The sequence below is a fragment of the Cordyceps javanica genome, chromosome 4, assembly GCF_051103115.1.
Source record: "Cordyceps javanica chromosome 4, complete sequence".
NCBI lineage: Eukaryota > Fungi > Ascomycota > Sordariomycetes > Hypocreales > Cordycipitaceae > Cordyceps > Cordyceps javanica.
The window spans coordinates 961,828-976,522 of NC_139298.1; the positions used below are offsets into that span (position 1 = coordinate 961,828).

The window sequence follows — 14,695 nt, forward strand, 5'->3', positions numbered from 1 at the left end:
GCCTTGTGCAAACTTACAACCTACAAACAGGAAGGAATAAATGAAATTCATAAATACAGCAAGAAAAATATATAATATAATATAATGTGATTCTCAAAGAAGCCCCAGCCTCGTCGAATTTCTGCCCGTTGCACTGTCCAGCCAACGACGCACCGTTGTATAAGCGCCAGCACGACTCTACACGACTACAAAAGTACCGGGTAGCGCGTGACAACCAGCAATTTGCGAAGCACCAACTATAGGATTCGAGGCAGCCTAGCTTTGCCTTGATTGGTTTGAACAATCAATACGAGTCGGAAATGCCTACTGTTCCTGGCTCTGATGTGCTTGCTCGGGGCGTGCCACAGTGCCACGGTACAACACCAAGTGGTGTGGTGAAAGTGCAACGTCGCGTGCAGTGGCGGTCCTTGTGATTTATTGCACCGCACCTTTTTTTTCTATTTTACTCTGATCTAAGATTGAAAATATGCCTGCCCCCCCCCCCCCCCCCCCCCCCCCTCTCCACGGACTATCAGCCACTCAAAGCGCGGGGTCGGGCAAGTTACGGTGACGGGGGCCATCACACAACCAAGCAGAGGACGTAGGACGTAAATGCCGTCACCCTGGCCGCCCGTTGGCCATCCTTATTGGTTTTTTTTGCGCACGTTGTGTCGCAGAGGGTCAGGTCACGATGTGCTCACGACGGGTAAGATAGACCTTTTTGGAGCGTTTCTGCAAGTCCCTGATCAGCGCGAGCCGCGCGGGCGCGCGGGGGGGGGGGGGGGGGGGTCTTTTCCTTTTCCAACCACTGATAGCGGCGGGATGATGGCCGCCAAAAGACAAAAGGGCATCATCGTCATCCCCCGCCCCTGACTGTTGTCACCCTCAGGGCCGCCTTGCGATTTTTTGGACGAATCAAGGCGCGGGATATCGGGTTGCGAAAGAGAACAAGGCGAACCGGGGGGGGGGGGGAGGCGTGGAGGGAGGGGGCGCAGAACGAGGGGGCCAGACAGCCAACTCGTCACACGGGATGGTGCTTCCGCTGCTCAAGTGACCATCCGTCTGATACGTGGCGGGCACACCAAGCAAGGTACAAGTCCTTCTGGCTGAACGAGTTGTCGCAGGAATTGCGTGACTGACGACGACTACCTCTGCGGTCTTGTTTCGCTGCGACGCTGTCATTTCAGCTCCAGACCTTTGGCCCCCCAAAAAGACTGGCTCTCTGACACAGACCGAGATCGGACTGTCGGTGAGTTATTGAGCTAACAAGTAAGTACTGATGGAACGGTGTGCTTTGTGTGTGTGTGTGTGTGTGTGTTTTATTTTCGTTGGCGTTTACATCATTTCTTACCAGTCTTGCCAGTATACCAGTAGCACCTTTTCGTTGCACAGTTTGCGCGCACACGCCGCCCCTGGGTGAGGCTGTGGACATATATCATCTGACGGAAACGCCGTGTCTCGGGGTTGGGAGTGACGTTGCTGATATTATGTGCTGCGGCGGCTTTTTGACGATATGGCCTTTTCATAACCTCCTGCCACACATATCACGCTTGGTAGTGTGGGCATTGACTTGCATCATTCAATAACGATGGCATTATTCAACATGTAGCGAACAGACGTGAGACGTGCATACGGTGATGCGCAGGTTGTCATTGTATCGTATCATGAGCATCAATGTTTCTGATTGCAACACGGTCACAGTGATGCAGGGATTGTCATTTCAACAATTGATTATTTTTATTCTCATTATTATATCATTAAATCATCAATTTGTGTTTTTAAATTGAAAATCATTCTTTTTTTATATAATTCTTTAAATATAATTCTTATTATAATTATTGCGACCCTTGATCTTCACAATGGCCACTTCTTACACTCCTCCAAGACCCTTCATCGGTCATGATTTAGGCTGAGTGTAAGCCCACGTGTTGGGCTGTTGTCTCGCATAGCCTTGCCTATCAAGGAAAGATTGTGACGGACGGCTCACGCAGTCGTCCGTACATGCGCAGGTACTTGGAACAGAGCCTCCTCCGACCGAGCCGAATCGCGGGGGGGGGCAAAACGAACCGTCGCGTCTTTTTTTTGAATTGTCCATTTCGCATCTCCAGTATCAGCCGCAAATCGTTCGGTACCCGCGCTGGCATAGTCGGTCATCACCCCGTCATCTCCCAAGCTGCATCTTCAGATCCACGGCATTGTTCGGACCCCTGCTGGTGGCGCCGCTAGTCTCCCACATCACAGCTCATCTTCATGCGATGACAGCCCTCCAAAACGCTCTTTATGTTTGCACGCAGGGCCGGCAAGGTAAGAATTTCCCGTTCAAGCATGATGCAGGGGATGATGCGGCTGTTGAGATACCGACGCGCAATGTCTTGCAACTCTACCGAAATGTTTCTAAAGTGGCCCGAATTTGAGCAAATATATCATCTACCGTTCCTTGGAAAAAAAAAAGGTACAAGTCAACATGATTTGCAGTAGCAACTCCGGACAAGGGTAACATTACCGAGACCACTGCGTCATCGCATGGGTATGCCATGCCCGACTACCCATTACATGTGTTTCGAATGACCAGCTGAGAAAAGGAAAAACAAGACATAAAACTTTAAAAACCAGTTTTCTGATAATTTAATCATCTATTATTTTAATGCTTCGACCTCTATGTCCTCGTCATCCGTCACATGCATTCCGTAATGGTACCGACATGGCCCATCATCACCACGTAAGAGGGGGGCCAGCTGAAAGTAGACATCCGATACCTTTGGCCGCGTAAATAAACTGCCGTTGAAAAATTAATTACACACTTTGCGTACTGCAAGTTTGGGCAGAGCTGGTGCATGACTGGGTCTGTTCGCCCCAGCTCCTGGCCGTCACCGCCTGAGATGATGCCTCAGACAAGGGGAATCACTTTACTGCTGAAAGCTCATAGATGGTTATATTAATACCACACCATCTGACAACAGCCGCTGCTGAATTCGAAGCCTAATGAGTGGGCGTTCTGCCCAAGAGGGAGAGGGGGGGGTCTTGCATCTGACGGGGCATTTACACGGTGCTTCTCAATCCTTTACGCAATCTCTGATGCTGACAGCGATGCGCAGGCTGGTTTGCGTATCCGATGCTGAGTTGCGGAAAGGAAATAGATTAGTTGGAGCTGGGAGACTCCGCATGCATTTCCTTTTTAGAAGAGAAGAAAAAAACCGCAACCGGCAGGAGCTGGCTGAGAGGCAACATGCGTTCTTACGTCTGCTTCTCTACCATGGATGATGTTTAGTTTGGTGATACACATACGAAGCCGACGTATAGATACATGTTCGCATCGCCTCTTGAATATAAATGGACGCTAGTCGCACACCACAAGATTAGTCGAGCCATGGGGTCGCGGATATAGGTCTGCAGGATCATGCAGCCACATACTGCCGGCTGCTGGTGCAACGCCTGTGCAGCTCCGCGATCCTTCTCAGCTGCGTGAGGGTGCCATTACTTTTAATTGTCTAAGCAGCACACCCCGTTTTTGAGTTGGATGGCCGTTTCTTGGGCAAGTTCCTGCCATTGGCAATTCAAGTGTGACGCAGCGCTACGAGGGAGGTCTGGCCGCGCCGTGGCACGGATGCCGTGTTCGCCGCAGTGCTTTCGCCTCGCAAACGCCAAGCAACTTTTGAATGCCGCTCGTACTCGAGGCAAACCTATCTGAATTTCTGCCATTCATCATTCCTCATTCAAGGCACCGGTCATTGAAATCGGCAGTATACTGGACGCTGCGAGTCTGGTCACTCGAGGGGCTATGACGTCGGTCGATATCTGGAGGCGCTAGAGAGAGCTCTCACTCTCTTTGGAGGCTGGAATCCTACCGGGAAAAAAAAAAAAACGGCGCCATTTCCGATTTCTTTGAAACGCCTCGGAGAACTCGACAACTTCAAAGCCGGCAGCGGGCCATGTCGAGAGATCCTGTGACAAAACATCTTCAATCCTTTTGCTGCTGACGAGAATAGAGCAGTGGCACCCCCCGGTTCAAACTTTGACGGTCACGAGGCGTGTGGCGTCGTGAAACAGACCTCAACTAAGACATCTCGCGGGTTTGGCATACATGTGTAAGTCACGAAGCTGAACTCGGGGATGCACTGTCCGTCCGTCCGTCCGCTGCAAAGCAAACGATTTCTTACAAGCAAATCAATGTTGTCTCGGAAGTTTGCACATCAGGACTCTCTGTCTTGGCTACCATCATGAAGTGGCGACGAGGAAGCCGGTGGTGTTTGGGCTTCGAAGCCGTGTACAGCCAATGAAATATAAACTTGTATGTTTCAGATACTAGAGGGAATCTGCAATATTCCAGAGCTTCATAATGATATCCTCCCACATTGAAGACATGTATATGGCTGTGTGTTTTGTAGGATTCATGGTGGGAGTCTGAGACACGAATGTGCAAGGCGCGTCCGTATTAAACGGCACAATCTGGACCCAGTTTTTAAAACGGTTTCAACCTCTTCACCCACGCTCTGGACCCTTGGCACGACCAGTCGGCGTTACAAGAATGCAGCGCAAACCAGGGAAAAAAAAAACGCTACACAAATTACACTTTTTGAGTTTGAATTCTTTCATGTTTCATCCGTGAAATGCTCCCGTGCCTGGTAAGCCGCTGTGGTGGAAGTGCAAGGCCACGGCCGTTGCGCAAAGCACGACAGGGGCACACTCCCACTTTTCGGCTACTGTTAATGCTTTGCTTCATATATACAATGGTAACGATGAATGAATCCCGATCAACATGGCACCCCTCCTTTTTTTTTCTCTTCACTTTGAAAAAAGCACGATGAAGATTTATTTGTTTGTTCCCAAGTTGGACGTCATCGGCACTCCCGAGTTGCTCCCCCGCCCGACAAAGTCAATCCCATTTCTCAACAACCGTTGCGAGAAGCCAACTAACAACTGCCAGAGAAACAGCGCTAAAGAAAAAAAAAAGAATACACAAAAAGGGGGGGAACGGCCCGGCGGCGCGGACCACTGCACTAAAAAAGCCAGCCCGCTTCGGGGGGCACATGGACGGGAGCTTTGACACTTGCTTCAGAAACGCGATTCAGTCGTCTCAAAAGCGAGAACAGTGGCGCGACGCATTGGGCGCAGCAAGAGCTTCTGGCCTGTCCCATCATGGCCTTGGCCGAATGTTTGGCCGCGCTGGGGCAGGGATTTGACCGGTGGCCGCGTGTATTCGTTCAATCGGCGTCGATGTGTGATCAGGGCCTCCTCTCTGCGCTCTCGTGGATATCTGGCAACGGGGGGGGGGGGTTGCAGCATCGCCGTCCCAGGCCGTCCCTCCTTTTTTTCCGTCTTGCTAAAACGAACCCGATGACTGAACGCCCGAGCGCGCGCGTTGCTGCGTGTGCGTGTGTAAGTGTCATGCCGCCCATTCCCAGCGGGCCGCAAGGCTGGCCTCGCTCGGTACGGCATTTTTTTGCTTGCAGCTGCTGAACTCTAACGACTTGCATCTCGTCTCCGTTTTCTCCTCTTTGCCAGTTCACAGCATCCAGGCAACTTGAGCCAGAGAGAGAGAGAGGCCGTCATCTACGGAGTACAGATAAGCTAATCAAGAACGAGAAGAACAAGGGAGTCATACCGAAACACCGGCAGCAGCAGCCGGCCTCCGCACCGCCACCCACCCCCCATTATGCGTGCACTTTCAGGGCTCACCAGATTCATGCATCGACTTGATGCGATATGCTCCCCGCCATCCGACTTTCGGCAATCAACCAGAGGCAAAGGGTCGCTCAGGATGCCGATAAAGGAGCACCGGACGAGCCAAGGATGCTGGGTGATTACACCAACAACTGCGAAATCACCCAACCACCTGCCACCCCCCCTCCCCCCCCAGAGGGTTTTGTGCAGGGATTGCGGAACACTTGTGGTGAGACCCGTTGGTGGCTCTGAGACTGGTGAACAGATGCCGAACGCTTCTCAAGCGAGGCCGTGTTCTTGAAATGCAAATCATTATTTTAATGATTATTTTTGCTTCTAGAACGGATAATATTATTTTCTATTCTTCGTTCTTTTTTTTTTCGAAAAAAAAATAATTACTTCTTTTTTTTTCTTAATTTTTCTTTGCATATTGGTTCTCAGTCTTTAACAATGTAGATCATATTGTAGCAACAGCACATGGATTCAGCCCTCAGCGACACTACACATTGCTGCGACCAGCCGCGAATGTTACTGTTGATAGTGTCCATGATAGAATGAAGATGCTTCGAGTGACGCTGTATCACAACATGGTGTTGTAGACGCACGCAGCTTAGGTCGCTGGGGCTCCTATGCGACGTCAGTCTCCGTACTCGTCATAGACCATCGCGGATAGCTGAGCCTTCAGTGTATCAATGTTGGCCAGAGCCATGTCACATTCAACTTGCAGGAGACCAAGATTTAGAATACCCATTGTGGTTCCTTCTGCGATACAAACTACAATGTGGCCAGAGGGCGTATATCGAGCTGTCGTAGCTCTCATGTGCCATACCCTGCCACTGCGGGAACGATATTCAACAAGGTTTCCATGCTTGCTTTTCAGTTTCTGATATCTTCAGTTTTGATCCCTTGAGCTCTCATGCACCTTTGTTCGATATGTCAAGGCAACATCACCAGGCTCCCTCATTTTTCCCCGCACACAGACGCTACCAAGGCGAGTTAGCTGCCCGAGGTCAACGGCAACCTCAAAACTAGGTAGATATTCTCCTGAATCAATGGTTGAATTGAGTTTTCCAGCAAAAAGCCTCTTGATGCATGCGAGCACACGCCCGTCAACGCGCACATACATGGCTAACAAAGTGCAAGCCTGCAGAAGGACTGGCTTCTGGAACGCTGCTGTGCGTGCAGTAGTAACGTGGCCGCGCGCATCGCCTACGAACCATCGAATCCCGGCCTGGTATGCTTAAACACTGATCGACAACGCCAATATTCACAAGGATCATATCGAACTAGTCACCACCTCCGCACCGACCGGGGACGGTTCCGCGCCGCTATCCACGACAGGTAGACGGGGCCCGACCGTGGATAGCGCTGCATTTTTTGACATGGAGGCCGTACCGAGCACAGAGTTCATCCGCTGGCTCGCTTGACCTGGATGCCTGGCTCCGATGTCTCACTCCCCCGTTCCGCGCCGGTCACTAGACCTGGGGTAGAGGTGCGTTGTTGCATCACGGCGACACACCGTGGTTTCCCCCCGTTTGATATGTTGAACCTAGACCCCCCCCTTCCGCCGGGCTTGCACATGTTTCTCAGCCTGTTTTGATCATCACGCCGTGTGAGAACTCGAAAGAACATGCCTGTACAGGTATACCGATGCCATGACAGAGAGTCTGGCGACGTTGTAACCCTCTGTGTTACATGGCATACATAGTTGCATAACTAATCGTATCAACACGGTCTCTATTTCTGCTTTTCAAGAAAGAAAAGAGGCTAACAAGGTCAAATATTGAAGAAGCCGGGCAATTAGGACTGATTATACGTAACATCTTTTCTGCGGCTGGACTGGCTTTCGCTGTTCTTTCTGAGCCAGAGATACTACGCATTTTTGAGGCTGGGTTTCTCTTACTTCATCTTGCTGTTGCTATAGGCTAACCTTTTCTCCAAATATCTGCTATCGAGCTCGATAAGACTAAAGATTAAATTCGTCATGATCAAGCGCCTAACAGAGACCGAACGTTGCTTTATGAGACCTGCCAATTGTTCGTCTTGCCGTGCCGAGATTCTAGACTTTTGCCTGTCTTCACGGGAGACCTGGCGCACTTAAGCGGCGTTCATGTGCAGTAGAGATGATGCATGGATTATCTATTAAATGTGTATGCTGTTTTTTCATTATCATATCCTTCCCACCCATAATGTATTCCTCCCCCTTCGCGCGGCCTAGTACTTGGGAGCCTCGACGTGGAACGGCTTGTCGGCGACGTTGCCGGCGGCAATCTCGTCGTCGTTGTAGGCCGGGTAGGCGATGAGGTTCTTGGTGGTGTCGAAGACGGCAAAGGTGGTGAAGCCGACGACGAACTGGCCCGACCAGCCGCTCGTGACGCGGTAGTTGCCGCAGGTGACGGGCCCGCCGCTGGAGCGCGAGGCGGGCTGGCCGCCGCTGGCCTTGACGACGTAGGTGCAGGCGGTGGGCGCGCTCAGCTGGTTGTCGACGGAGAAGGTCCAGGTGCAGGACGAGTCCTGGCCGTCGCAGGCGCGGGACACGCCCCGGATGATCCAGTCGGCGTCTCTGGCCTCGAGGGGCGCCGCCGAGGAGGCGGTGGCGGCGACGGCGGCGGCGAAGAGAGTCTTGGAGATTTGCATATTGATGGATTTGCTTTTTTTTTAACTTGGGGGGTTTGAAAAGGGGTAAAAGGTTTGTTTGTTTCGAATGAGGTGAAAGTGTGCCGGTTGAATAGCTTGATGGGTTGTGATGCTGAATGAGTGAGTCTATTATGCTGGGACATGATGGCCTTCTTATACCCGAGATGAACGAACTCTGCCCTAAGGAAAAGGGCCCCGACGTTGGATACAATGACTTCATAGCTTTTAGATTAAGTCTCCGCGATCATTCACCGAAATAGCGGCCGGACCCCCAAAAGCGCCGAAGCTGAGCTCTCTCTGGTCCCCCTTGATCGACACGTCGTGCTCGTATCCCGATCCTGTTTAAGGCTGGGGGTAATGGTGGACACCTGGTTGTCCCAGTGCGACGCTCCTATGCAAGTAAAAAAGGTTGCTTGTCCAATAAAAGTCAGACAACTTTTTCGCAGCCCGACAGCAGGCTCTACACCGGTTTTTTGTTCCTTCACGGGCCCATGAGGCAAATTGTTGGAAATTCAAAAGCTTCAACGATGCCCGTCCAGGGCACCGAGTTTTTCTGCTCCTTTGCAGCAGAAGCCTCTGAATGCTCTACTTCCACCCAATTTTTGTTGTATTCGGTTGGCTCAAGATCGCCCCCATGGGTAAGGCTGTGGTTAGCGGGAAACCTTGGCAGTTTGTTGCCCGCAGAAATTTGCAGAAATTGGTGCACGTTCGGCGTGTGACGTAGCCTGATGGTGAGATTTTTCCGGAGCCAAACAGGCAAAAAAGTTCGTATTCTAAAGATAGAAAGCGTAGATCGGGGTCCAACCGGGCTTAGCCCCCCCACAATCATGGGATCAGTTTTTGGCTTCCCTCAGCTGTCAATGACTGATCTTTTCTGCAACAACGATACGGATGCCCCATCCGGCCTTTGCCTTGTCCGTCGTGTACCAGTAGGCCATCCATTTTATTTTCCCCGCCAATGCATGCAAGCTCTCTCTGTCCATGCGGAACACGACCTTTGCCACTGCATTGAATCCGCCTCTGCCGTGCGCAGTATTCGTACATGACCTGAAAAAAACTATAGGATCCGCCGTGATTATTGGCGGGCGGCCCGTTCATACCGGCTGCTGACAAGGCACCACCAACCAGTGACCACCGTGAGGGATGCCAAGGAGGAGCGCCAGACCGGTGGACTGTGCAGATCTCCGGGCGAGTATTGACACCTAAACTCGTATACCGGGCCTCGGGGTCAATGCTCCATTGCAGCTGGCATCATGAAAACAGTGGATTGCGAAGCTACAACTATTCGACAACAATACCAAGCAACTGTCTACCCAGTACATGCTCATCTCATCAGTCAATATGGTAACAGAGTACATCAGTGACCATCTCACGTAACTAGACGGACATGTACAATCAATCTCGTTCACGACTTCTTGGCACCGGGCTGAGTACCAATGCGCTTATACTTGCGAGGATCTTTTCGGCTCATCATGCGCTGATCCCTCGTTCCCTTGCCCCCTTCCCAGAAGCCCCTGCCCTTCTTTCCAATGACACCTCGCCCGCAAAATCTGCATTCGTCCACGGCATAGTTCTGCTCACGGCTGCACCACCCACATATCATGCGGTTGGCCCATTCGTTGGGGTGATCCTCTGCCTCTTCGTGGCAGCGATCGCACGAGAAGACCTTGTTGCAGCACGAGAAGCGGAACCAGCGGTACGACTTGCGGTAGTGCATACACGCACCGCGATTCGGCAGTGGCTCGCCCGCATGCAGACCGAGCTTCTCCGTCTTGCGCTTCGGGCCACAAGTTGGCGGCGGAAGCGTGCCAGGCGTGATGAACAAGAACTTTACGTCTGGTATCTTGAAGGTGAACTTGGAATGACATTCGCGGCATACATTTGTCATGGTTTCGCCGCGTACGGAGACGAGGCCGTGGCTGGGTGTAGAGCAGCGCTCGCACGTAGGCACAAATGTACTCGGTAGCATGTCTGCAACCTTGCATTCGGAGAGATCTATAAAACCAGCTCTGGAAGAGTGTTCGTGCACGTACTGAGGATTGTACTTGGCGGAGAATGTGCTTGCGCACTTCTTGCAACTACACGTCTTTTCGATCCCAGGCTTCATTCCAGTCAGGTCGTTGAGAGTACGACAGCGGTCGCACTTGATGGTCAGGCTAAGTACCGAGACTTGTAGAAGCTCCAGACCATGAAGCTCGACAGATGGGAACGAAATCATAGTTCCATGTTCAGGTGCATCCAAAACAGAAATAGGCGAATGGTCTTCTCTCTTTTCTATTTCCACACCACCGTCGTCAGAGCTGCTGGTTCCTTCTTCCTCCGAGCTTCCACTGTCGTTCCCAATGTTCCACTCTGGAGGCCGAGGGATAAACTTAATATGACCCTTTTCCGTGTCAGATTCTCCGCCCGAGCCTTGCACTTCCGTAGCCTCGGGCTGTTTCTCCTGCGGTGCGGACGCCTCAGCCTTGACCGCGTTCAACTGTGCCATCTTGGCTAGGAGGTGAAGGTTCTGTGCAAGGTAATTGACGTGACCCATCAGATTCATCTGCTTTTGGTCAGCCGCCCTCTGAACAAACAAATCTTCGACAGGCTCGGCGTCCTTGGCGTCCGCCTCATTGAGCTGGACTCGAATATCTTGGAGCGGATAAAGTAGCGGCACAATAAGGTGAATGTTGTTGACGGAACGAAGACCTTCGGGTAGGTCTGCTTTCTTTTTTGGCTCCAAAGGCAGAGTGAAAACAACGCCATCTGCAGACCGACGGTACAGAGGTAATCTCCCCATCCGAGCCTCGACTTGGCGCAGCTCTCGCGCTCTCCGTTCCTTGGCAACTGCGATTTCTTCCCGAGTGTGCTTCTTCTCCGGGACGTAAGGCCTGGACGGTGGAGTTTTGATTGCAGTGACTGGCTGAGTCTTTGCCTTTGTAGCGGTGACTACCTTTGGAGAGTCGGCAGCATCTTGAACCTTGTCGTGCGCTTGCTGCAGATGCCTCGTATCCTTGAAAGTAACGAGCTTGACTGTTTCAACCTTTTGCTCAGACAAGAAAATTTCCAGATTCTTATCGAGGGCGTTGATCAACGATAGAAGGGTGGAGCCTTTTCTCTCCCCTGCGAGCTTATCCCAGCCCTTCTCGACGTTGATGCTGAAGCCTCTGGGAATATCCTTGTTGGTCACCCGCAGTATAGGTTGTTTTGCAGGGTAGGCTTTGGGCACGAGCAAATCGCAGTGCAGATGTGCTAGCTCAAAGGGGAAATCTGGATCTGACGGCGTCATTTTGAAGATTAGAGATGTGCCGCCGTCCGAGGTGGTGGTTTCTTTGGGTGAGTAGCGTTTCCGCACTTGCCCAAGCTGGTAGCCTCGAGGATCTTCTAGCTGGGCTTTTGGGACTGGCTTGGCGACGACGCGAGAGCCAGAGGGCTCGAAAACAGCCTGTTGCCGAGTAGTGGAAGCACCATAGTCTTTGAGATGTAGGGGAAGCATTGTCAGTCGCTGCTGATTAACGACTAGAGAATTGTTGTTGAACAGGTTTGCGGTAGCTTGACAAAAGTGGTTCGAAAAACTCTAGGAAACCCAAACGCCAATGCAAATGCAATTGCTAAACAGAAACGAAAGTCTGAGTAAAACTGGATATTGATGATACAAGGGTTAGAGGACGGCGCTCCGTCAGATTATATCTTGAACGCGAGGCTCGCAGTGGCGACGAGAAGGTTCGCCCATAGAATGCTTGTTGAGGGTTCAGCGCACCGCAGTTGCCCCGCCTGCAGTTCCAAATGAGGCAGTACTGAAGAGCTTGACTGTGCCTCTGTGAGTCATCTACTCTCGCCGCGATATGAAAAGACTACGCCAAGGGTATGCACTAACAAAGATGCGCGACGTGCCCACAGCGAACTGTTAGCTTCATACATATTCCCCAGTAAAAGGCTCCATAAGCTACCAATGACTCTCACCTGGAGTCACAGCTATTCCCAAGCTCTGATAGGCTCACTCAGGATGAATCATTTCAAGTGTCTACGCGAAGAATGCCATTAGAGCCGCTATACCCCATGATGCCATCTCTGCTTGCCAGTAGTTTACCCAGAATAGAAAATAAGCTTCCAACTGTACCCGTCAACTCTGATTAGAGAATTATCATCGAACCACTTCCTAGCATTGGACATTGCCTGCAATTCGGTGGCGACGCAAGTGGTGATTGCTGCAATCAATTGCCTCAGGACAATATCACTAATCATGCTGATTACTTCATTATCAGATGCAGATGTATGATGTACCTAAACCACAGTTTAAAACGGTGGATTGTATCCAAACCGGCAGCGTGCCCGCTATATAGGGTGTCATTGGCGGCGGGCTGGAGCGTTCCTCGTTTCTGGCGTGGTTTGAACGATCGCCTGTGACATGTTGGGGAAGGGCAATATGGAACGAAGAGACATGTGAAACAATATAATAATCGAATATTGATTTCTTCAAAAGAAAAATGAAATAGCCTTTTCTTTTCTGTCCCTTTTTTTTTCTTGAAATAATAATAATAATAATCCTTTAATGTGCCAGGGTCCATCGAGGAGCAATACCACTCTCACGAGGAACACAAGCGACCTAGCTCAGCTGAGCAAAGACGTGGCCGAATCCGGGATACGTGTTGCGATTTGCTGCCCAATTTAAAAAAAGAATCAAGATTGATACGAGATGGCCAGCGACATACAGGCCAGACATACAGGCCTAGCCCGAGTTGTCCGGCAGATCAAGTTTTTACCAACACGTTGGGGTTCTGCGCGCGCGACAGCTTCCGGGTGACTGTCGATTGCCACGTCGAACGTCAGGCCGGCCGTCGAGCCTGGTACGGGACTACGATGATCACGGCCACCGATATAGTGGCCACCGGGCCGGCCCTTGCATGGCCCATGGAATTACAACGCGCTACATGCCTGGCCCTTTGAGGGGGGCGGGGGGGGGGGGGGGGGGGGAAGGAGGGCGTATCGCCAAATTTGCCAGAGACTTTGCCTGCCTGCCTGCCTGTATCCGCGTGCGAGCGTCCATATGATGGGGGTGTGGCCAAGGAGGGAATCGATGGGCGCGCGGCGCCCATCGGGTCTCCAGCAAGGCCCAAGCGAGGAAAAACATGGCCTCGCAAGTGGCGGCTTGGGGTTTCGAGACGAAAGACTAGTGCTCCTCGCCGCAAGCAGGGAAAGACTTGCCATTTATGGCATCATTGATGTCGACGCGCCCAGGCAGAACAGGCAGGCTCAGAGGACGTTGTCCCGATACCAGGAGTCATGACATGACGTCCGTAAAAGCAGCACTCCTGGCTATGCCCCCCTCCCTCCCCCGGTACAAACTACTTTCCCCAGAATCCGCCCACACGGGGAGAGAGAGAGAGAGAGAGATAGAAGAAAAAAACACATATATCGAGCGGCGAATGAGCGTCGGGGCTAAAAACAGCGTGACCTGCAAACGCATAACAAAGCCTCCGAGCAGCGTCAAGGTGGTATGCCAACTCAGCAAATGTCGGGCAGATGACCTGCGACTATATGCAGGCTAAGCTTGTTGTTCCCCTTTGCCTGCACACCGCCCCCGCCGCCGCTGATTCCCCTTTCCGCCACAGCATGAGGCTGCATATATGCTTAGTATATTAAAAGAAAAAAAGAAAAAGAAAAAGAATATAGAATAAATAAAACAATAAAGTTTTTTTATTCAATTCTTCATTGAATATTTAGTATGGTTTTATTTCAAAACAAAAGTCTCCGCTCCATGTAGCGGCTGATAGCCTCCGATGTTGTCTAAGACATGCCTTGACGGGGAACTCGCCCGGACAAGACTCACCGACCATGAAAATTCTCAGTCCAAGTTGGTTCTTTTTTATATCGTTTCTTTGCAAAAAAAATAAAAGAGAGGAAAAATAAAAAGAGCAAGAGTGAGCAGTCAAACTCTCGGGAGAGCCCATGTTACAGAGATTCATGACGAGGCATGGCCATTGCGTGCAGGGCAATAACCGCTAGTTACATACACGGCCGATGCATCGCACTGAGAGCAGATCAGTGCTTAGCATTCTTCGTGTCATCAAGAATAATAAGCGGTGAAAGTCCCTTCCCAACACATGCCCACGCCATGGGATGGGGGCCGGCGTCACAACGTCTCACGCCACACCAACCTGTCCGTTTTATCTGCATGGGCCCCGACGGGCCAGCTGAGCAGTACTGGTAGCGAGCCTCTACTTTTGAAACGCCCATGGACTGTACACATCATTCTCAGCTGCCATCTACACTGTTGATCGGCCCGGCAGCAACCTGGTCGCAAGACGCCGCCGCATCGTCACGAACACTGGCAAGTCTTTTGTCTGCGCGTCACCACGAACCCTTTGTGTGGCCAAGGTAGCACAGAGATACTCGGATGAGTAAGAATCCTTCTTCCTTTTTGTACGAGCTGCCC

At 51.4% G+C, this 14,695-nt stretch overlaps 2 protein-coding genes across 2 annotated transcripts; both read right to left on the bottom strand.

Annotated features, from left to right (window-relative positions):
- Positions 1–7,854: 7,854 nt before the first annotated feature.
- V2A60_006179 (uncharacterized protein) lies at positions 7,855–8,277 on the bottom strand (the record flags this gene model as incomplete). The annotated part of the gene is made up of 1 exon (XM_083257476.1): positions 7,855–8,277. One exon carries the CDS (start codon positions 8,275–8,277, stop codon positions 7,855–7,857), a length of 423 nt encoding a protein of 140 aa, XP_083113602.1.
- Positions 8,278–9,682: 1,405 nt separating this feature from the next.
- On the bottom strand, positions 9,683–11,755 carry V2A60_006180 (CHY zinc finger protein; the record flags this gene model as incomplete). The annotated part of the gene is made up of 1 exon (XM_083257477.1): positions 9,683–11,755. One exon carries the CDS (start codon positions 11,753–11,755, stop codon positions 9,683–9,685), a length of 2,073 nt encoding a protein of 690 aa, XP_083113603.1.
- Between the last annotated feature and the right edge of the window lie 2,940 nt (positions 11,756–14,695).